Consider the following 24,339-nt stretch of genomic DNA (forward strand, 5'->3'; position numbering starts at 1 on the left):
CATGCGCTAGATTTGACTTCTGTTGAAATGCTAATTTCAAGTGCAAGTCAACGGTACGATGCATGGTGCATGCTTACCAAAAACGATTGTAAGAAAAGCACAATGCTGCATCTTGGGCGTTGCAATATTAAAGAAATGATCTTTCTTTGAACTGGTTCAAAAAAAAATCACTCCCAAACTTAAACAAACTTGTTCTCATTTATATACAGCCTATGATTCAGGCTAAGTCAAGCAAATCTGGACAAGATCTTGACTCTAACAAGGAATCAATTGGATTAGGATGAGAATAATGTGGATACTTTCTTTGCTGAATACTTGAATCAATTCCTTGTCGGATTAGAAGTAGTGTGAGAGTGCATAGGCTCGATTTGACCCAATTATAAAATAATTTGACTCACTGATTGATAACGGTACTATAATTCCTTGTATGGTATGTTATACATTAATTTTAACATTACCACCAGTAAGGGGATATAGTATAAAAGCAACTAAAATGTACAAGCACGTGGTTTTGCTTGTATGTCTGGGTGTCTAGGTTTTTGACTTTTCCCTCTCTTCAAACCACCTTCCAATGAGGATTGTTTTGCGAAAAATTGTTTTGGCCCGTTTGGTATTACTATTGCTTTATTATGTTTTGTTTAAAAAAATCCTTAAAAAATAAATTAGATGGGAAAATCAGAGTCGGCTCAACCTTTAGACGAAAAAGGCGGTCGCCTAAGGCCTCGGCCTCTAAGTGCATTTATTATAGTGAGTTCCAAAGTGAGCATCCAAATATATTGAGGCTTCTAATATATTTGAGGACCTCAAATGTTGTGTATCTTTATAGCTATAAATGCATTTATGTTGGGACGCATCTCTTATCTAAAAAAATTTATTTTCTCATTCTTTATTTATGTATTGAGACCCCCAAATACATTTATGTTGAGGCCTTTGAGTTCACCTTAGGCCCCCAAATGTATTAAATCGCTCCTGGGGAAAACATGTGATGAAAAATTAACTAGAGCTTTTGATAGCAAAGAATTATTACTTTCAAAATAAAATATTGATACCTTCAGTATCGATCTTCTTATAGTATTTTATTAATTTGTAGATAAACAAAAATATTACCATATAAGCCTGTTTATCCATATTCCATAACCCTAACTCTCATTTATATTAATTTAACGGATACTTACCCTTATTATCCCTTTTTAATATCACTATTAGGCTGGCCATTGAGGCTTTTGCAGGCTTATAGAACGGGGTTATTGGTCCAAGCCCTATATAAAGAGCTCGGGTTTAAGTTTTGTAAATATATGAGCTAACAAGGGCCCTGCAAGAAAATTATTCTCTCTTTATTTCCACTCTATATTCTTCTCTTTTCATCTGGCATTTCTTCTCAAATCTTTTAAACCATATCACCATTCGATCATGCTAGTTCCTTTGTACCTTGGGGATGATATTGCACCCACACGATGGGGCAAAAATTATTCGTAGAAAAGTGTATTTCTATAAAGCTCGATTCAAGCATATCATGTTCAATCCCAAATTTATAGTATCAAATTCATCAAAATATTTTAAATTAATTTTTAATTGTTATTACTAATAATAAATTCACCAATTCACTATATGTTGGCTAGAAAAGTGCCACATCCCAACTCATTCGAGGCAGAAAAATGAAACTACCAGGTAAGATAAACACTGAATAACCTCTTATTTCATTGGATTAAAATTATGAGACATGCTAACAGGTTCTACCAGAAAACCCTAAACATCTTTCTCGTCTCGTGCGAAGAAGATGGGGCGGAAGAAGAAGTTTATCAATAAGAAGAACTCCGCCACCTTTCGGCTTCTTGCCCGATGCTAGCATTCTCCCGCTTCTGTTTCTGATGCCTGCCGCCAAGCCCTAAACCTCTTTTTCTTTTGTTAGGAAGCCCTAGAGGTTTAAAAACTACTATATAATTTATCAAACAATCAGGGATGGATTAAGGAGTTCAAAACCAACTCAGTAAAGAAGGGTGAAAATAAGTTTTCTAATAAAGTTCATTGTTTCGCTACCCTATTCAAAAGTTATGATATTGAGTTACGATCTGGAAAGGCTTGATAGATTTGTATTGAATATGAAAATCCTTTACAAGTTGCTAAAGTCAGATATAAGTACTATAGAATATATAACAAATAAGTAGCAAGTAGCAAGTACTATAGAATATATGACAAATGAGATCAGAAACGATAGTCTCTCTATTAGAAAAATTATATGAATATAGTGTGAAATATTGGAAATTTTCATCTTGAAATTGGGGACAATATTGGTCTATTGTATTGGTTGGGTACTTACAAAATATAAGAGACGTTTTGGCGAGGTTTGAGAAATAGACGCTTGTCATACAGAGCACAAAAAACATTTTTCTAATAAAATTTGTTTATTATTTGGTTTTCTTTAATATCTTAATTATTAGATATTTTTTTAATATCATCATTTCATTTAGATTAAGAAATATCCAAATAAAGTAAAAGAACACAATGTTTATGCCCAAGTCCTTTTCAATATATATATATTTAATCATGCATTTTTAGTGCACTATGCATGCAAAACCACTTGCGCCAATGCATGCTGATTGTGTGGGTGATGCCGGTGGAGTGAAAAAATATATTTTCTTGCTTTAAAGTTTTAGAAATGAGAGAACGGTTGGTATCCCCTTAATATCATCTTCATTCTAGAATTAGGAGATTCGTACAACCTTTATGATTAGTGTAAAAAATGTCCTATAAATGCCACCTTACATGAAGTTTGGGGCGTTACATGGCTATATCCAAAAAATAATAATAACATGTTGCTATAACTCTTCAAGGAAGAGATGAGGATAACATCACAAATTTGACAGTCTATTTGGCACATTACAGGAATAAATAAAAATCATTAGTTTGTTTGGGGAATCACATCATGTGCATTGTATGTGTTTATACTTCAGCTCAATTATATAGTTAGCCAGCCATTCTACCCTAATTTGCACCGGGTCATGATAGAGCGATACAAAAACTCATCAAACTAAGAGGAATCAATCACCTTAATATTTTATTTTATTTTATTTTTACTTAGACGGGCGGTTGTGCCTTGATGTAAATACATTCGAGAAAATTAGAAAATAATATGTCCCTAAAGCCCTCGGCATTTGTGCGTGAGTAGTCCATACCTTATTACTTTTTCCTTGAGATGATATGGCAAGCCAATATATGGTGTTGAAAAGTCGTCACAGGAAGTGCAGCAACTGTTTGATGTTCAAAATGAACAATAAAATTCTGCTACCATCAGTTCTGTATAGATTTTTGTTTCCTCCTTTTTGACTCCATATCATCAGCGTTCTCGTTTGGTGGAGCCTCTTTTCTATGCTTCCCGAGACACAGATCTCCTCAGCCTAGAAAAACTAAAGCGAATGGAATGGAGACCTGAGTATCCAAGGCGAAGTCCTCCTCCAATCCAATCTGCCGCTTGATTCCTCTTCCGATAGACGTGTGATCTTGAGAAACATGATAGACCGCTTCCGATAAAGGATTGGAATTCGTGTGGTATGTGATCACGCGAGACACAGCAAGCTGTATTAATCCTTATGATAGCTCTGTGTAATATATGAGCGACCGTGATTGAAAAATTGAACCTTTCCCGTACAATCTGAGATATAAAACTCGAAAACGAAGTCTCACTGGAGCTGGGGCCGAGTCATCTTCTCTTAGCGGACCAGCCATAATGAGAGACAGGGAGATGATTGCTTTATAACAATGAGTACGCGGCTGGCCGAGCTAATGTGGCAATAAATGATCAAACCTAGCGGTGACGTGGTCAGTGGTCTTCAGGCCACTGAAATTTTTGGATGGATCAGATCTGTTGTTGAGCTGATGGATCAGTCCAACCACGAGCTGTTGCTCATAAATATATCTATTATTTTTTTATTTATTTTTGTGCATATTGGTTCATGGTTGAATTTAAGATCTATTGAATACCGGTCGGTTCGATGCCGATTAGTTTCAAACCTGATTGATTGTGGGCACTATAGCATTATTGCCCGTTGACTGATAAGTACCGATTCAACAGTTTTTGGTTGGACTTAATCAGTTATTGGATTCTAGTCCAATTAATATTTTTTTATTTTTTATGTAATAATCATAAAAACTGTTGATTGGTAGCTATTGTTGCGTCCATTGGGGCCATCAAAGGCGTTCGAAATTCTAATATCGATGCGTGAGGAAAGAGAAATTTGAGGTGAACGTCTCTTTCCTGCTGGAGCAGAACAGCTTCTGCTTTTTTGCTTCTTTTTATGGTCAAAATTCATCATTAGGTGGGCAATTGGTATGAACTGACAAAAGCCTGTGCCAGAAGATACATAGGGAGAGGGAATTAATAGGTCAGTACTCCAACTCAGAACATGAGAAGGAAAAGCTCGTAATGTGAACGGATTAACGGAACGGACGGCTGGAATATTCTGATGAAGTTGTTCTTTTTTTTAAAATTTTTTTGGGGGGATAAGGGAAGGTTTTAAGCCTTTCACAGTAACTGAAGCTTCCAAGGCTTCAGTTCCGGTTGATCAATTGATATTGACAACTCGTGATAATGGAGTCCACTGCGACTGGATATGCCACATCATTTGCACTGTAGATTTTTCTGGTTTTTTTGACATTAGTTCTTGGCATATGGGAACAACCTTTAGAGAAAGTAATGCTATCTATGATTTCAGCGAAAAATAACATAAAAAAACACAAGGTATTTGCAAGAAGTGTCGCAAAAGAAAAAAAGAAGCAATTGGGAGCCCTTACATGTGAAAAGTATGATAATCTAGATGCATAAAACAATTCAAGTTGCTATTCTAATGCAAACTATTTGAATTTTTTTCTATAATTTTTAATTTATTTCTATAATTAAGAAACGCTATATATTCTCTTGAAACCAAACAGTATTTTTAACTACATATATATATATATATATATATATATATATATATATATATATATATATATATAATTTAAACTTTGTTTTTGGTTAACAAAGGGGAGCAATAGAGGTGTCTGAATTAAAAAGTCAGAATATACCTTTTACTATATAATCATCCTGTCCATTCTTTTTTTTTTTAAGGATTAAAATAATAAAAATCATTGGGTTTTCTGAAAGAATTTTTTTTCATTAAAATATTTTCTCTAGAAAATTGATGCATGCGTATATGATATTTAGGAAGGTAGTTTTTGCACGCTTGGTCACATTCCATAGTTTTGGTTGAGCGCTTACTTTTCTTAAAAAAAAAATTTGTGTAAAATATTTTTTTTACTTTAATAAAAAATTCTAATCCCATTCTATCTAAAAGTTTAATGGTTTTTTTGAAAATAAAAATGTCAATTTTCAGCCAATAGAAATTAAAGTTTTGTATGTCATATATAGATTTTTTTTCTAAAAAATATATGAATCTTATTCATATGAAAAAGCTATTTTCATATCTCTCTTTTGAAAACTGCAATCAAACATAAGTTATTTCTTTTTTTTTCTTGCGTAAACAAAACGAGTTCATAGTATTATAACCACTCTAACACTTTTTTAATTATTATTGTAATACATAATTTAGTATTATAATGATAAATAATATTTGTTGTTTTATTTGAATCTGCTAAGCGTATTAGAGCCCTTGCATGTACTATTGCTCAGAAAGCAGCGGTATTTCAATTAGCCGGCCACGTGGTCGATGGTTGGTGGTCCAATGGCGGATTTGGTTTTCGTCGGGGAAAACGACCGTATACCGCAAGAAATGAAAAGTTTCTAAAGGCTAATCATGTGCCTGGGAGCTGGGACTAATGTATATCACATGGACTCCTGGCTCCTAAGCCAATGGACGACCGCCAAATACGTCCTTCCCCCCCTTGGATCCATGCTTAAATTGGACGAAAATGGACCTCAATTCTGGCGCGTAACGAGCTTCAAAAAATTGCCATTGGAGATGCACGCCTGGCCAAACTTATTTCCCTGGCGCGCACGATGGCGTTAATGCCTTGAACCAATCCTCTCACAGCACCGGGCATCCAACCTGTAAGTTTGGGCCGCATTACATTACCATAAAAATATACGAACTAGAGTTGGATCGACCAAAGATAGCACCCAACTTGCCAGCTAATTTTTAAAACAATCCAGACAATGCTAAAAAAAAAATTCCATCGTCTCAAAAAATAATTCATCAGAGCCATAATAGCTTGAATTGAATCATTTCAACTTGAATAGAATTGTGCCCTCGTAACTCAAGTTGGGTCGAACTTTTAAACCATACCCGATTTAAAATTTGAATAAGAAAATATGATATGTACATGACTCTAATGAAACCAGATCAGATTGTGATTGCTCAATAAGCCACATCGAACTTGAGGTTGATATTATTCGAGACCCATCTTCCGAACAAATGAAAGGTTCAGAAATTAGCTTCAACCACCATATTTATTTCAGGCAAAGATAAAGGAAGACAATTTCATGATAGAGAGGTGTTCTCATGGAATTAAAGTATCATACATGACAAAGAATGGCAATGCCATAACACTATACTAATATCTCCTTTTAATTAGATGTGGTGACATAGTGCAAGGGCGTTGCTATAATTCAAGAGGGTAGTTGCAATGGTCAATTTGCAATATGTAAAGCTGGTACACAATCAATGCTGGTAAACAAAGAAGGAATAGTGGACCGCCATTGCATTTCCCTATCCATTGACAACCTTTTCTCCATCCATTAGAAGCGGATGTACACGATCTATGAGATAGAACTTTCTCAAGTAAAACCCCTATGAAAATAATAATCATCGGTCATTATTATTTCGAAGAGATTCTTTAGATTCGACTTGCATTTGTTTCTCCACTGCTGTGCCGTCTTTTTTCTCATAACTCTAATGGTAATGCTCATGTGAGATTAGTATGAGCAGCCGATATACCAAAATAATAATAATAATAATAACCTTATCATGTGTTTCATGAATCATGAGTCATGACCAATGGTATCCTTGCGTAAATCTTGGAGCATAATCGTCCATTTATCCCCAATACCCTTTACTCCCATTAGAAAAACCCGGGTAGTTCTAAATACACCCCCCCTATTGCTCAGGACACCCCCCAAAAATTAAAAAAAAAATATCCAAACTAACCTTTAGTGTAATTACCATATTGCCCTTGAAATTTTTTCAGTACACCCCCCTTCCTCCTCCTCCGTTTCGTGCTCCGTTCGGCACTGGATCGCCGAACAAAATACTTCTGTTCGGCTGAACGGTGCCGAACAGAAGGCTTCTGTTCGGCGATCCAGTGCCGAACAGACCTTCTGTTCGGCAACCCTCAACCGAACAGAATCCTTCTGTTTGGCGGAGGGGAGGGGAGGAGGGGTAGGAGGGTGGGGAGGAGGCGGCGGAGGGGGGAGGGGTAGTTGGAGGAGGGGGAGGTGGAGGAGGAGGAGGAGGAGGGGGAGGTGGAGGAGAAGGGGGAGGAGGGGTAGGAGGAGGAGGAGGAATGGGAGCAGGGAGGAATAGGGGGTGGAGGAGGAGGCAAAGAAGGGGGAGAAGGCGGAGGGGGATGCAGAGTAAGAGGGGATGGGGATGGGAGGCGGAGGTAGAGGGGTGGAGGAGTAGGAGGAGGGAGGAGGGAGGAGGAGGAGGAGGGTGAATAGGCGGAGGAGGAGGGGAGAGGGATGAGGGGGAGGCAGAGGTGGGCGGGAAGAGGGGGAGGGGGAGGAGGAGGATGAGGAGGGGGGAGGAGGAGGAGGCAGAGGCGGGGCGGAGGAGGAGGGGAGAGGGATGAGGGGGAGGCAGAGGTGGGCGGGAAGAGGAGGAGGGGGAGGAGGAGGAGGCAGAGGCGGGGCGGAGGAGGAGGGGAGAGGGATGAGGGGGAGGCAGAGGTGGGCGGGAAGAGGGGGAGGGGGAGGAGGAGGATGAGGAGAGGGGTGGAGGAGGAGGAGGCAGAGGCGGGGGGTGGGGAGGGTGGGGGTAATTTAGGAATTTTTAATTTTTTAGGGGTGTCCTTAGCAAATAGGGGGGTGTAGAGAGTATTTAATTTTTTTTTAATTTTTGGGGGGTGTCCTGAGCAATAGGGGGGGTGTATTTAGAACTACCCGAAAAACCCTGCTAATTCTAAGCCCAACGGATGCCCGGTGAGTCTCGTGCTTTCGCTTTCCCCGTAGCAACCGCAAGTGGAGGGGGGTGATTCCTCGTCCCTCGATACTCTTCACTTCTAATCCTCCGCCCCTCGAAAGCAACAAATCCGTCCCTTCTTAGTCTCCTTAGAGATCGCAATCCAATCGGCATTTAATCCTCGATCTGGATCTCATAGAATTTTGAAAGATCCTCCTTTCGTCATTTCGTCGAGTAATTGATGGTGGGTATTGTTTCGAATTGCTCTTTTTCGATGTCCCGAGGCTCTTTGGTCGGTTCTCTTAAGCTAGGGTTGTGGAGGAGTTTATACGCGTGATTCTAGTGTGTTTGTTTGGTGGTTTGGAAGGTTTGGCCCGAGAAGTCATCGGGGATTTCGTTGTTCTTCAGGTGAGGATTCGTTTTATGTTTGGAGATGTTAGTCTTCTTGCTGTGATTTCGTTTAGATATCCATTTCTTATATCTGTAACTATTAGCACTCGTTTTCCCCTTTCGTAGAAGTTAGGATTCGCATGGTCTCTTCTTGTGGCGGGACTTTTAAGTTCAATATCGATTTTTCTCTGGTTCGGAAATATATGCTTTCTTGAATTTTTTTTTTTGGAACTCTTTTTTCTTCTGTTTTGATCCAAAATAGTAGTTTCACAGCTTCTCTTATTGATAGGACATGCTGAAGACTCCACAAAGTTTCTTTCTTTCATCTTTTTCTTTGTTAGTTAGTTTAAATTAGGTTTTTTTTTTTTGGTTGGAATTGCACTCAATACTGAAAGTTTGAATTAAACTTTGCAGTTTCTTTTGCTGCAGTCAGACTCACTACATGTGAAGGGATAGTTTGGTATTTGAGTCACTTCACAGCTTCGGGAATACGTTGAGAAGAGAGGCTTTTGCATGGCTTTGCGAGGTTATATGATTCCTATTCTGCTCCAAGTTGAACTTTTTGACTCATGTTAGGGAGGTGATTGTTATTATTATGAGTGGTGGTAGAGTGGAAGTGGTCACCAGCACTGGCTGTTCAAGGTTCTTTGTTGGTTCCTCCACTTCCATTCCCTCACTGAATTTTCTGAGACCCACTGAGATGATGTCCCCGGCTTCTTCAGCCCCCCCGGAGTCTGAACCTAGAGTTCCGTCAGTTGTGGGCCCTTTTACTGGTCTTGTCATATGCGTCACGGGGCTCTCTAAAGGTAATTACAGATTGCACCTCCCATCTATATGTGCTAATTTCCCTTCTATTTTGCTCTCTTTTTTCCTATTGTCCCCCTCCCCTGTAAGTTCCATAAGCGCATCACTATAACTGCCTCTGAAGAAAAAAAAAAATATTGTTTGATTACCCACTTAGCTGTTTTTCTGTCTTTATCCAACGGATGTTTGTCTTTGTGCATTACGGAACATCTAGAAGTACCAGTAGTGCAAAAATGGTCTGGATGAAGGGTAGTCTACCTTTGGAAGTTCAACTTTTAACAGGTGGTTCAATTCATAGAGTGACTACATGCCACATGATGCATAGATCCTACAGTTGCCTCTAGATTACTGTAAGCCTGTTCTTATGGTGCATCACACCAAGAGCACTGTTCTATATGCTACTTTTTGCGTCCAATGTGTTGGTTCCAATTGACTTAGAAGTTTCCCGTGTCTTTAGAAAACCATGGTCGTGAAGCTTAGTCCAAACAAAGTTACGATCTTACCATAGTAAGATCAGTTTGTGGATCAGTGGATCCATCAACTACTGGTCAATTTTGAGTCACTTACATTGGAAGCAATGTGCCATCACCATTTAAGGTATATGGATGGTTTTTGCCTGTAGAATACTGTAAGATTGTCCTTCTATGTTCACTGACCACTTGACATGCCGAGAGCACTGATAGTGGACTAGGTTCTTCAACCCTAGAAATCTATTGGTTGAAGGGATCTTCAAGATAGTTACCTCGAGGAACAAGTTTGGGAAATAATGACCTTTATGCCTCGAGTCATTTTGTTCACAGTTTTCAAATGATCTCCCAACAAAAATTTGGCATTTTATGAGGCCTGATGGATAGTTGCTAGGCCTTGGGGGCAAAAAGCAAGTAGCTCTCCACAAAGTTGTTCAGTGCATAGCTAACTTGTGCTGTCACTTAGTCCAATGTGTCACAACCTCTTAGTAGCCAACTGATATATTATGCACCTTCTGTCTAACCCCAAATCCCGAAAGCTTCTATGTGTTAAGTGCTCATAGGTGACAATACTAGCATGCTCTTTCCTACTTGTCAATCGACCTTCTAGGTTCATGGTAGGCTATCCTCTTGTTCAAAGTTTTCTTGGATAAAGATTCTGCTTATTTTGTAGAAGGCTCATTTCAGATTGAGGGCTGGTCTGTAATGTTTGCACATGTTCTTAAAAGTAACTTAATTTATCATTTGAAGTGCTGACCATGCATAGATGCAATAGTACCCTTTTGATTTTGTTTTTGGGTTGTAACTTGTGAATGGAATTGCTTGCAATCATTATTTGTTCAAGACCATTACATAATGGCTATTCTATAATTGCTTTCATATTGTGAAAACCAGAATTGCATGACTGATCTCATGGTGAGTCTATGCACAAAGTTTGCTTCATGTGGTTATGAACATCTCTTTATGCAACTGGAACTATATTTTGATGTTAACCTGACTCACCATGATAACTTGTGCCTTTTAGTCAAACAGGCTGGTCTAGCATGTTGCAGGACAATCTGGTCATTGTACTTGTATTTTTTTTAAAAGGTTAAACATAATAATCTCTCTAAAGCATTTTCTGTGACAATCAGAAAGTATCAATGCCTTACATTTACTCTTTTAGATGCATTGCTCGTTGATTGCTGTATCCTGTCTTGTCCTTGACACAACTAAAACCACAGCATAGGAATGTCGGGGACAATAGATGTCATACTTATTTCTATCAAAAGACAAACAAAAAAGCGATGTTGTGATTCTTTCTTTTCCCATCCATGATACCTTTGCTGGGTTTTGATTTTAGAATTAGAAGTTGTAAATATACTTTTGACCTAAGTGTGCTCTGGGCTTGTACTCAAGCAACTGAGAATGAATCACAACCATTATAGAGTCTCAAGCAAATGATGATGCATTACAACCACTATAGAGTTGGAGTGCGTTATAGAGGTCTGTTAATAGGGTGTTCTTTGTAACTTCATTTTCTGCTAAAATCATCTGCATAAGTATTTGTGTGGGTCGGTCAAAGTTCCCACTTCATCATGTTTACTTTCTGTTAGATCACTATGACTGAACCACTTTCTTGCAGCTTTTTTTTCTGTCCAGGATTTGTACGCAGTTCATTTTGACTTTATCATATTACAGTTCTCTTGACCGTGATGCCTCTTCATTTAAACATTTGATAAAACTTTTTTTTTTTGGGTGACAGAAACAAGAAACCAAGTCATGGCTGCAACAGAGAGACTCGGTGGCCAATATAGTGCCAGTTTGCATCCTCAGTGTACTCATCTTGTGGTCCAGATATCCTATATAATAGCAAAAATATCTGTTTCTATTTTTGGTGGATCTGATTTTTCAAAATCTCAAATATAATTGAAACATTTTTTATTTTTTACTTGTTAACATTGTATTAGAATGCAAATATTGGACTCTATGGGCCCTTAACAATTCTACAGCTTTGGTGGACGCAAGTTTGAACATGCATTGAAGTATGGATCGAAAAATGGGCTATTAGTTGTTAGACTGGGCTGGTTTGTTGACAGTGTTCGGAGGAACAGTGAGTATTAATTAAATGATATTGTTTCGACTTTCTTTGTGCTGATGTAATTGCAGAAAGAGCATGCAATTATTTAGCATTGCTTACACTGTAACTATGGAGTTCATAAAAGTTTGATTTGATTTCTAGCATCTCTATTGATTTGGACATAGTGGATATATCTTTCAGCCATTTACGGTCTAAAGCATTATATGGTGAATTATGGCTGTCAAAATGTGGAGTTGAAATATGAACAAGCAAACTACTTTTAATTCTTGTAAGCTTGTCTGTTCATATTGATCTATATTTGTTTGTTGGTTCCGTTTGCAACAGTGAGGCTAAACGAATCTCTCTATAGCATTAAAAGTGTTGGCGAGAGTGGCTTACCATTAGGGGAGTTCAACCGACTTGTTGAGCTCCCTGGCAGTGAAAAATCCTGCCTTCCTGCCATAGCCTTTGGGGATGAAAGGTCTTCCAACACAGCTGGGCAACCTCATCTACCTTCTTCTGTAAAAGAGCTAAGGGCTGGTGGATCTGTTTTATCGAACGATTGCATCTACATTGATTCAGGAGTATCATATGAACTGAAGAAGAAGGTAGAATTTGACTTGTATGAAGTATTACTTTATTCCTATTATATTGTAGTGGATCGTGTTACAATTTTTATTTTCCATTCATTTTAGATGGATCTATCTGCATTCAAATCATTCTTTTCTTTTTTACATTATTCATTTGAATGGATCTTTATGCTGAACTTCTTTACTGCATAAGGAATATGATATGTCTGTTTTGTAAGACCTTCAATGTGTTCTTTGACCATTGACTTTGATTTTGTTTGTGTCTATATAGTCATCCATTTTGATGAACCATGTTGCAGTTTTGGCAACTGGCATTATAAGAAAACAAACTATGTATTTAAGATATAAATGATAATATTTTGAGCAAGGTACGCTGACTCGTTATTGGGCTCTGTACTGGTGCCATCCTATCATTATATTAGTACACTCGGTATGGAGGCCGGTTCGGCGTACGGAGTATTGGTACGCTGCCCATATCGTTCAATTTGGTATGGTATGGTATACTATGATTTTGAGACTATAAACAATTGAGTGTTGGAGGTGTTTATTTGAAAAAACTCGGTGTACAATGTAAGCAAAATATCATCCATATTAGTTAAGACAAACTTCAATTTTACTATACCCACCAGTGTTTCCCCCCACTTTTTCATATGAAGTTTGTCTTAGATGTCTAAAAGCAGTGGATTTGAGAACTCATATTAAGGTGAGTGAATGGGTGCATTCCTAACAACAGTTATGTGGAATATTCAAGTTTGAGTCCTAGTCCCTTCATCTTTTAGTTTAAATAGTTAAATAAACCTCATAGGCCTCGAGCATGAGCTTAGGCTTCTGCTAAAAATTTGTCATTACAAGCCACAAGGGCACTTTAGGTGCATTTTGTACTTCGCGCATGGCATTAACTTAGATGTGCAAGGTGCTTTATTTGCTTAGGTGCTTGGGGCTTAGGTGGCTAGGTAACTTGCTTTGGTGGGTTAAAAGCTTGGGGGTCTATAGATAGACTAATGTGGCATTAAGGTCTTGACCATGATATGTAGTCGACATTCTATTTTGTAACTTCTAAGCAAGGACTTAAAATCTGGTTAGGAACCTGTACTGGTCACAGGCTGCGATCATATGTACCAAGATATGGGGTTGGCATGGGGTAGAACCTATTGGTTCAAATGACCTAGGAAAAATTGTACTGAGTGGTATGGTACTATGGGTCGACATAAGGCCAAAATTTATTTGCAAAACCATCCGAAGAGATGTCATGTACTAGTTCCCAACTGGCGTGGTATGTATTAAGCGATACATGGGCCATATAAGTTTCTGAAAACTAATGCTTTTGATTAAGGTCAAGGTTTTCGGGATTCGTACTTTGACTCGTACCAGGTAGCAAGTTGGTATATTACAATACCTTGTCATACCGACACATGTGTACGTAGCAGTTTATCAGTTTGCAGGTACCAAAAATTTTTCAACCAAATAATCGCAAATTTCAGATATTCTAGCTTGTCTTACTCTTTGAATTCTAGAAAAAAAAGATCTTTCTTACAGAAAGAGGGAAAAAATGAAATACTAACAATTTCTAACTATCGGATAGAGGTGGGGCACAAGATCAAAATGCTCTAGGGTTCATTGAAGATGAACAACCACGATGGTGCCTTGATCCGGTCCTTGGTGAAGCGCTTCATGCACCACAGGTCCTCTGCACATGATAGCCTCCCCTAATGGGGAGTCAGCACCCCTCCTGAACGCCGAGGATAGATCTGGAACCAACAAGATTCGGAGCCAACAATCCACTGCATGCATCATTCATGCTAGCTCTATCCACAACCATGATGCCTCCCACTCTTCTCTCCCTCTCTCCCTCCCCTTATCTCTCCCCCTATTCTCCTACCAACCATCATTGAAGAAGGCGAAAAAGGGTCAGGAAGCTCTTTTTATTTGACGGGGCTTGGGAGCTGAGACATTTGGGTGAGCCTGGAGATGTTGATTAATATGATTCCAAATTGGGCGAAACCATTTGGTTTAGCCCAATTTGGCCTGGTTCATCTCACTGTGCCCCTTTGGAAGCCTGAACCATCTCGGTTAAGTCCCCCTCCGGTATAGTGCACAGCAGTTCGGGGTTGTTCGACGTACATTGATTAGGGTGGATATTATAGAGGGGAGAAGCGAAGCTTTTGAACAGTTAGTTGTGGTGAGAAAGCTTGCTATGCTGAAGTCATCAAGTTTTTGATGGATGTTCTTTTGCTAAAGCTCCTTTTTCATGTGAATGGCCATGGCATTACTACCCCCTTAAGCAACACCCGCGACTTCATGTGAAAGGCCTTGTTTTGGCTTATTCTAGTTCATGGGGACAACAGCAAGTTGCTTCTAGTATAGTTGTACTGTGTTTATTTAATCAGCTATTAAATAGCAATCATCCCTTTGCTATTCCAAACTGAAAATAAGTCCCTAAGAGGTTATCCATAATTTGTGTACATGATTAGGTTTAGCTAATGGATGCTTTGAGGTTTGGGCATCAGTTTCTTGTATTCCATGAATGTTTTTGCTTGAGCTATGCATATAGACCTTAGTTGCCAGAGATGTGGGTGTGGGAAAATGAATATTTTAGAAACACCTGAAATGAGGAAGCCTTTAGGAAACAGGTTGGTGCTTGAGATTCATAGAAGATTCTGAACCAGGTGTGTTACGCTAGTTAGAAGATTCTGGCTACTAAAATATAGACAGCTAGTCACTAGCAGTGCAAACCAGAGTTCTTTTAGCGTGCTTGGTCTCGTGCTAGGCTCCTTGGTGTTCACTTGTTTTTGTAATGGGTGTTTATGCTTGCTATGATATGTAGATATTCTTGGATTTATCCTTAGAACATATATGGTGAAAATTCTGTCTGTTTGATTGTTGACAGAATGAATCTCTCTGACATTACTTGTCTAACATTACTTCCACAGGTCGTTGAAGCTGCTACTAGGGAAGGTGCAGCGTTGTTGGATCACTGGTTTGTTGGTTGCCATGCAAGTCATGTTGTTTGTGAAGGACCTTTTGTCCAAAGATACATTGGCCATACCAATAACCTTGTAACTGTAAGAACTGCTGCATCATGTCTCTATTATTGTGATCTGTCTTACTTATTTTTCTTTTAAATGTTATATCTTCAAGTTGTTGTGTAGCTTTATTCATTTTTGAAATGATCCAGCCACTGTGGGTCCTTAAAACAGCAAAGGAGAAGTGCTTGCAGCGGCTCGTGCACTTATCTTCTGATCTTGCCAGGCAGGTTGCCATAATTCTTGAAAATGCTCAGATAGCAGGAGAGGTACTTCTAGTTCCCTCTTTTAACAATTTTACATACTTCTGTCTTTCAATTTTTGAGTTCTTGTAGAACTCATACTGCTATGGACTACTGATATTATATCGTTTTATAAGGGTCGTTCAGTTTATTCTCCCATAAAACTTATACACTGCTCTCTTCATCTTGGCTAACATACTGTCACTTTCATCTTTCTAGTTGAATTATCAAAATAAACTACTGATTAATCAATCAAAAAGTCTTATCTAAAAAAATGCTCAGAAGGAACATTTTTGCACAAAAACTGTTAGTTAGGATAGTTTAAATGCTTGTTTAGAGAATGAAAATGTCTGAAATGATGAAATGGTAGTTGTTACTATGCTGTGCCCAATTGTTATTTCTCAAGTGGGTTTTAATGGATGTTGGAGGCACCCGTAATGTCAAGACATCTAATGGTAATTTAATGAGATATGAATTGTTGAGTAAAAGAAAAGGACACATAACATATATATTAGTGATAAAGACTGGTCTTCCTTTAAGTTCTTCAATTAATTTCGTACCTGATCTGGTTCCCATCTGAAAATGAAAGGTTTATCCTTAAATTCTTTCATTATTTCCAGATAATTTGCATGGGTTAAGTTGACAGCCTGTAAAGATTTTTGAGCCCAACCTTGAAGAAAGCGATTAAACTAAGGCATAAATAGAAGCAACAAAGGTTTATAGGTTTACATCATAATGTTGTGGATCAGAATATTTGGCAATAAAGAGTGTCCAAGGTAAAGTGATGGAGAACTGATTTTAGATGGTTGTGTAGAAATGAAAATGTTGAGATGGATATGTGGTAAATGAGAATGGTAAGTGAAAATTGCAGTATACTATTGGAGCTGGAGGAGTTGCATAAATGAAGGGCAAAGTGTTGGAGAATCAGTTTAGATGGTATGTATATGATCAACAAAGATTTTAGGGGGAACCTAAAAAGAGGGTTACTTAATCTGTGTTGTAGGTACTAGGTAAAAGAGGGCAGCATATAAGGTAACATGGATGGAAGTTGCGAGAAAGGATATCAAAAAGCTTGAAATAATAGCAAAGGTTATCTTAGTTTGGGTGAAGGAGGATCCTTATAGCCGATCGCGATAGTCCGAACAAAGTTTGATAGTTATGGATATAAGATAATGTCCAAACTTTCAGCAGCATTTGTTTTTCTTTTAGAAAACCAAAAAATCCTCTTAGTTACTTGTTTAAGCGTCATGACTGGTATTGGATTCCATTGAAGCTCTATCAAAAAAAAATGCAGAAAGCAGATAGCATGAGATGCGAAAGGAATAAAACAGAAAGAGAGAAAAGTTCCCCCTATAAGAGTGGCAGGCTAACTATCATGGATCTATTTGGCTGACAAAATATTAATAAATACGCGTCTATCAAAATCTCAAGCTGTTCCCTTATTAGGTCATCTTAACTACTCTTGTTTCTCATGTGAATAGGATCTGCAGTTTACATGGCTGACCACTTAGATGAACAGTCTCCCAGATTGTGGGTCTCAAAACAAAAATGGAGCACTATAACACAAGTCTGAACTTATTACCAACCAGACATCTTAAAACAACAAAATACTGCTCTCTTTCAAGTAGCTAAGATGCCCTTACCAGATTAGAAGTTATAGCAAATGTATTTAATTTGGAGCGACCTTGCCCCTGTTTAACCTTTATTGATGTTCACCATCTGATCTAACTTTCTAATCATGTAAAATTGCAAAAGAATTATTCTAGTCACTAGGGCTCATGCTGCCAAGTACCTCATTTTAACTCAACACAATGGTGGATTCCATTTTTGTGATTTTTGACAGCTCAGACCTGTGCATAGTGTCAGTATTTGACATGAGCTATGCTGTGCTAGTTACGGCAATCAAGCTACTTTTGGTTTGCCAACAAAGTCATATAATAAGGCTATAGCATAGCAGGGTTAAATAACATCTCTTTTTTTGCCCATCTTGCCAATTTCTGCATGGGTGGATTCAGATATATTTCCTAGAGCTATATAATGGAACTTTTATTAGTACAAGTTATCTTTTATTTGCCAAGAATCATGGTTTTGAAATTTTAGCAGGAGAAGATTTACTGCATGGCTGCTCCTTCTAGTGTTGCTACGTATCTATGATACAGGTTAAAAATGTGCAAGATAGGCTACTAGTGACATCCCTACTTTTCTGAAAGGGGCAAGTCAAAGTTCATGTTGGACTTATGACTATACAAGATAGGGTGTAAGGACTGAGTCAGGATTCTCCCGCGTTTTATTATTCTTGTCCTTGGCGCATAAGAAGCAATTGCAAAGAAAAGTGCTGCTAGTTAGGGATTCAAGCGAGAAAAAGCAGACGTGTACCTGATCCTAACGACATCAATGGTACTCTCGTCTATTCTGCCACAGATGCTCTTTTTTTTCAGTTGCAAAGAATACAAAGTAAACCTTGTCGGAGAATCTGCAGTGCTAGGTCGAAGGGCTCTCATGTGGAAGATGTGGTGGTTCTTTTGTATCTGTAACTTAATGGTGCAGTCTCTTTTTCGTTTTTGTCATGGGCATTGGCTTCTTTCTGTACTGCCGTTTTCTCTCATCTTGCACTTGTTTTCTCATTGCCTAGCACTCGTTCCATTTTGCTTTCCATTCATGTCTGACTTATTAAAGAACATCCAAAATTCCATTAGGCTAGAGTGGTCACTATTACCATGATCTAGTTAGTGCGAGATGATACTCTCACTTCCAGTGAACACAGGAAAACCTTAAATCAGCCTGAAGGTCTATAGCATTGAGGCGTGGTATTTTCATCTGTCATTTATGGTACCCTAAGTTGCCAATACAATGCTCAGCTATTGACGATGAATTTGAAGCAGTGCACGGATATCTGTATCTTTTTCTACACAAACACATACTTATACATGTGTATGTATTGAAGTATGTATATCCGCACATACATATGTATGTACACTTTATCACCTGCTATGTATGTAGTTGACTCGGATTCTTTTATAGTTGATATTTGATTTAATCTTTTTTTTTTTTCTTTCAGGATACATATGGAGAAAGTGGCCAGCTCATTGCTTTAAATTCTAAGAGAACTGATGGCAAAAACAAAGAAAGTCTTGAAGAGAGACAAAAAACTGTTGATTTTGCAAAATTGGACGTTAGACGTCGTCGTTGTCGGCGTATGCAAGTAAGTTGATCATCCATCTTTTGCATCCTGATCTTGCTTGAAAATTTTAATTGATTTCACGGAGTGGATGGCTTTTACTTATTGTTTATGCCCATATAAATCTACTTGTGTTTTACATTTAGTATATTTCTCTCATTGATGAGTGGTTATTATATATATATATATATATTTGCAGAATTCATCTTTACTTCATAGTTTTTTTTTTGCGAGAATAGGAGGGAATGACCCATTTTTGTTTTCATAGTGAAACCTTACATTGGAGAAGTATTATAGCATGTTAGCGACGGTGAAACAAAAGGGAGAAAAATAACAATGGGTAAGTGGGATGAGACAATTCCTCGGATCATTGAAGATACACAAGCCTAGGCTCTAAGGCCTTCGCATCAATCAAACAATCAATATACAAGTCAAAAGTGATTTGATTGGGCATCTTTCACGATTCTGTGGATGCCTTTTTTGCTTCTTTGCGAGTAAATCCCACACACTAAAGGAATGCTCACCGATTTTGTTTGCCCAGGAGACTATCATCGACCATTGCATCTAGACGGCTCTCTACTACTTGGGAATCCTGATACTCTTCCGGTCTGACTAGAGAGCATGAAAAGAACTCGATAGTGGTGGAAGCTTGATGAGTGGGTAGTTAAGTTTCCCTAATCTCTTGACCAAGGATAGGAAAGCAGTAGATGATCTACTGTTTCTGGCTCGTATTGCAAAAATCATCCATTTCAAGGCTAAATCTTCCAACTCGATGAAGATGGGAAAAAAACTAGGGTGGCATCTTATAGCCTTGAAGAGCAGGCAATTCTAGCCTATAATGATTCTTCCAACAGTCCCTATGGCATTTAAATGGCACCATGAGTCAATTCTTTTGCCACTGAGAGCAAGTAGTTGACAGTGAGGATATAAGATTGTGGGTTCCTCTATACAAATGAGATCCCACTAGGACTTGATAACCAGTTCTCTAACTGCTCTCTTATTATGTAGTTGTTCAAGTTCTTGAATGTTCCATGTTACAAGCTTCATGTTGGGATAGATAGATGAGGCACCGGAGAAAGAGGGGGGGGGGGGGGGGGCAAGGGAGAAACGAAGAGGAGAGGGGTGGGAAGAGGAGTTGGTAGAGACATAGGGGGAGGTTAAGGGGAAGTTTGGTAACAATGATGGACTCAAAAATCTAAAGCAAGATTTAGCATAGGAAAGGAAAGAGCAACAATAGTGAGGATTAGAGGGTAGGACAATAGTTTAAGCTTTAGTAGTTGCATTTTTGAATGGTATTTGAACTATAGCTAGTAATATGGGAGGATAGGACTTTTAGATCTTTGTTGTCAGCCTTTTCAAGAAGTTGACCTCCTTTGTTGTCGATGGTAGTCAAAGTTTCGAATATCCATCTTTTTAAATCCTCAGGACTTGTGCCTTTAATCATTGAGTTGGAAGAGGAGGTGGAACCCGTCTCCTTAGAAGGCTATGCCAACTTCTTGACTGGCAGCTTTGTTCCTCTGACTCTGTCCTTTGACTTGGTGATAGAGAGATGGCCTGATTTTGGCAAAGAGGATGGTGTCCATCAGCACAGGCTTCATTAGTTCCATACAACAAATCAAATGTGCTGATAGTTTTTACTTTTTAGGATGGCTGACTTGTACCAAAGGAGTCTTGCTAATGCAACAAGTAGCTTGAATATTAAGATTGTGCTCCTCGACTATTACCTTGCAAATGCAATGGTCGAAAGGAGAAGGAAAAGAAAGCTTCCTGAGATCATCCCATGGTCGAAGAGGTTAAAGATATCTTCTTTGGATGCAGCTAAAAACTTTCCATTGGAAAGCTGCTTTATCTCCCAAGCAAAGCCAAGGTTATGAGTGACCTCAGTGATCACAGTGTTGATGTCGGCTGGCGAAATCGTCATGCTAACTTGCGCTTATTCGATCTTGATGATGGTAGCTCTAGAGAGTTTGTGGAATCTGCCAATGATTTCCTAAGTGGTAGCAATGAAGATCGAGGCACATTGGAGAGAAAATGTGGTGTGAAGGCTGGAAGTGAGGGGGGAGGGGCGGAGGAGCAGTCAAGGCCATAGATGAAGGGAGACTAGAGAGGGGGGTGGCATAGTTGGCATGACAAAGTGGCAAGAGAGGGAGTGGAGGTGGCCAAAAGTTGCAGTGGCAGGAGGTAGAAGAGGAAGAAGCAGAGGGAGATTTGACTGAGGAGGGGAGGTCGACAAGGTCAAAGAGAGCTCAAGGACAAAGAGGCCCTCAAGGTGAGGATGGTGTTTGTGTGCTACCATTTGGTGTGCCTAAAATTTGCACATCTGAAGTCTGAACATGCACCCTCTCATGTATAGAATGTGCTGGAGGGGCAAGAGGGAAGTGAGCACGAGGAGCTACTCACTACTTCATCCCAAGAGAGCAGCTTTTGAGAAATCCAACTTTTCTTCCAATAAAAAGTAGTGCTGAGTCAAAGATGAAGATCTAGCTTGAGGTCGGTGCAGAAGCATGGCCGGACGGAAGACTAGAGCAGTGGTAAGAACATGGTAATGGGGCTAAGGCAGGTAGGCAAGGGAAGATGTTTAGAAGGGATGGCAGTGGAGCTAGGAAAGATGAAGGTTAGGTGGTGGAGGCGGAGTTTTGGAGGGCGGCCAAGGTGGAAACAGGGAATGTGAAAGATGGAGTGGTGGAGGAAGGGGTAGGGAGTGTGACAATAAAGGGGGCAGGAGGTGGGAGCGGGGTGATTGGTGAAGGGGGTGATGGGGCTCATTGCTACCTTTAGACCAAATGGGGAATGGAAACATTTGAACATTATTTATGTTTTCATTAGATTTGTGTTATTGTTTTTGTTTTTGATGAATAAGTTATTTCTCTTCTCAAAAAGAATGGAAGTTATTGTATGGTTACAGTTATATTTACTTGTATGAGAGAACCTTTTGCTGTAGGGACAGCAAATATAGGTCAATCTATGGAAGAGAACCTATTAGGGTATAGGAAAGCTCAACTCATTAGGGGTGCAAAGGAGCCAAGTCGAGCTGAGTATCAGGTTGCTGTTGCTTGGGCTCAGCTCATTACTTCAACAAGCTGTTCAAGCCCAGCTCAAGCTCGAGCTGAGCTTACCATATAATGTTCAAAACTTCAAACTGTATATGCTCGGACCTAATTTTTATGGACTCAAGGTGAGCTTTACCTTATGCTTTCAGAGTGCTCACGTTCAGGCTTGACTTGTTTATGAGCCCAGCTTAAGAAGCTGTTTGAGCTTCCTGGTAGAGCCGAGCTCAAATGAGCTTTTGTTGAGATGAGCCTAAGCAACTCATGAGCAGGTCGGTTCATTTGCAGCCCTACCTATAGTACATCATGTCACAATTTTGGCTGTGCACCACAGCAGTAGATACATTTTGTAATTTTCTGACTACATTTTTCTCAATGCATTCATTTATTCTCGTTGTATTAAAACTCCTTATGAGAACCATTCAGAGATATTTGCATTGACGGATGTTGTTACTCTCTTATTGGAAGCCAGTCATGCCAAATTCCAATTCATCCAATTACTCCTAGCAGCCTTCTGGAGTCAATCTGCTGGTCGATCTCTGAGCCAGTTTCATCTGCATGTATCTACACAGAATCCTCTGTTGTAGATGATGCTGGTGAGCCACATACTTCTGTATTCTTTGATGCAAGGGGTGATGGGAGGGAATCTGAAGCATCATTTGACAACTTCTCACGCCCACTTAGAGAAAGGTATTTGAATTATTGAGGAATTCTTTCTACCACCTTTTCCTTTTCGAAATTTTAGTGGTCAGATCCATTGGATTGCTATTAGCTAAAGCCCGCGCTCTCATCCTTGTGCAGTGAAAAGAGGGAGATGATCTTTAAGAATCACTTCCTTACCATACTCTTTCCATGTGATCGTTTTGGTGAGTTGGGCCCTTCTTCAAGAACATTTTTCAGTGAAGGTGGTTTTACATGTGTACAAGTTCTGGAGCATATTTACAACTTCTACCAGGTATATACTGAAAGCATTGTGGATTTAAGATTTTATTTAACAGTTTAGTGCATAAACATTTATATATTTTCATTTATCTTGAGTGCCCTTTCTTCCATAGTGCAAGTCAAAAAAGTGCACTTGTGCCTTTAGATACCCAAGGTTGTTAGCTAGTTTTTGTTGATTGCCATTGTAAGATATGACGCATTCAAGGAAAAATGTGAAAATAGTTAAAAAGATAGCTAATGAGTATATTATTACTCACAAGCCCAACCTTTCTATACTATTTGAACTTTCAGCTTCTGAACCAGGGTTCTCCATCTTTGAATCTAGTGTCTCTAAAACACCTATTGAGTTAGGGTGGTTTCCCTTCTAGCCAAGTGTTCTTCCAGGTTTCTGGGTGTGCCATTATCTTGCCTGATCGTTCCTCATGAATTGATTAATTCATTGAAGGCGGATATTAGGTTTAGAGTCAGTGGTAGAAGTTTTCTGAAATTTGATAAATCCTACTCGAATTGTAAAATTGCAATCATGTCATTTAAAACCTGTGTTTATTTATTCACAAAATTTTCTTGTTTACTGATTCACAAAATAAGAAGCTTGTATCATGGCATGCATTGCTTTTCTTTTCTTTTTCTTTTTTTTTTCCAATAACCTATCTCCGAATTATCGAAGATTGAAGCGGACCTAGATCTTGTTTATTCCTTTTGTTTTCAGGAGAACATGTCAGAAAATGAAATAGCTGTAGCAATTCACACTGACTCAAGGTATGCTGACCGGCTCCGGTCTCTCTATGCCAGCAAACAATCAATGGAACAAGGTTTTGTGCCATTCAAGCGAATTGATTTCTTGGGAAGTCGAAGGAGCTTCGAGGCACTGAAGCGAGTCAGTGGGGAGAATAACAACAATGTATATGAGCTCTTGATCAGAGCATGAGTTTTTGCTTTAATTGCAACCACTGGCTTCTATTTGATTTGGTTTCTTTTTCAAAAGCTCACTTCAAAACTGTTGTATGTGTTGGAATTCATATGAATAATGATCAACCACGGAAAATTATGCTGCCCTTGTGCCCTAGCTTTGTCGGAGCTAGCGATGAGTATAGCTAGATGCTCCACGGTAGTTTGGTCTTTACCATTATTTGTTGCATGGTAAAACAATAATTTAACGTGCAGAAGGCACGCCATATGACTTTATTCTTGTATCTATGTTCATAGTAACAGTACCCTCTGTATCAATGCAAAATTCTCAAATTATTTATGACATCTTTGGTCAAACATACTCCCAATTATTCCTTAGAAATTGAAGACATTAAAAATCGTTCATTTATTCATGAAGTCTACAAATTTTTTGGTGAATATACGTACTTGGTTTTGTGCATGTGGTGTGTTTGTATGTGTCGTTGGCTGTTAAAACTACTACTTTAACGGGTGCTGTTTTTAGATCAGTGGTAGGTACTGTTGTTTATGAGGGATCAGACTGACCAACCACGGTCAT

At 38.8% G+C, this 24,339-nt stretch overlaps 1 protein-coding gene across 3 annotated transcripts; it reads left to right on the forward strand.

Moving 5' to 3' along the window:
* Nucleotides 1-8,106: 8,106 nt before the first annotated feature.
* On the forward strand, nucleotides 8,107-24,116 carry LOC103709336. 3 transcript variants are annotated; one of them, XM_008794636.4, is made up of 11 exons: nucleotides 8,107-8,519; nucleotides 8,916-9,307; nucleotides 11,517-11,608; nucleotides 11,762-11,864; nucleotides 12,177-12,439; nucleotides 15,352-15,483; nucleotides 15,597-15,713; nucleotides 18,745-18,888; nucleotides 22,384-22,601; nucleotides 22,713-22,866; nucleotides 23,537-24,102. In XM_008794636.4, the coding sequence occupies exons 2-11, from the start codon at nucleotides 9,097-9,099 to the stop codon at nucleotides 23,585-23,587; spliced, it is 1,485 nt and encodes a 494-aa protein (XP_008792858.1). In that variant the 5' UTR covers nucleotides 8,107-8,519; nucleotides 8,916-9,096; the 3' UTR covers nucleotides 23,588-24,102. The 3 variants fall into 3 exon arrangements, with proteins under 3 accessions (XP_008792858.1, XP_008792857.1, XP_008792855.1); XM_008794635.4 differs by having other exon boundaries at nucleotides 8,108-8,519; nucleotides 8,931-9,307; nucleotides 23,563-24,116; XM_008794633.4 differs by having other exon boundaries at nucleotides 8,109-8,519; nucleotides 23,563-24,116.
* Nucleotides 24,117-24,339: the final 223 nt, after the last annotated feature.

This window comes from Phoenix dactylifera, chromosome 8 (genome assembly GCF_009389715.1).
Source record: "Phoenix dactylifera cultivar Barhee BC4 chromosome 8, palm_55x_up_171113_PBpolish2nd_filt_p, whole genome shotgun sequence".
Lineage (NCBI taxonomy): Eukaryota > Viridiplantae > Streptophyta > Magnoliopsida > Arecales > Arecaceae > Phoenix > Phoenix dactylifera.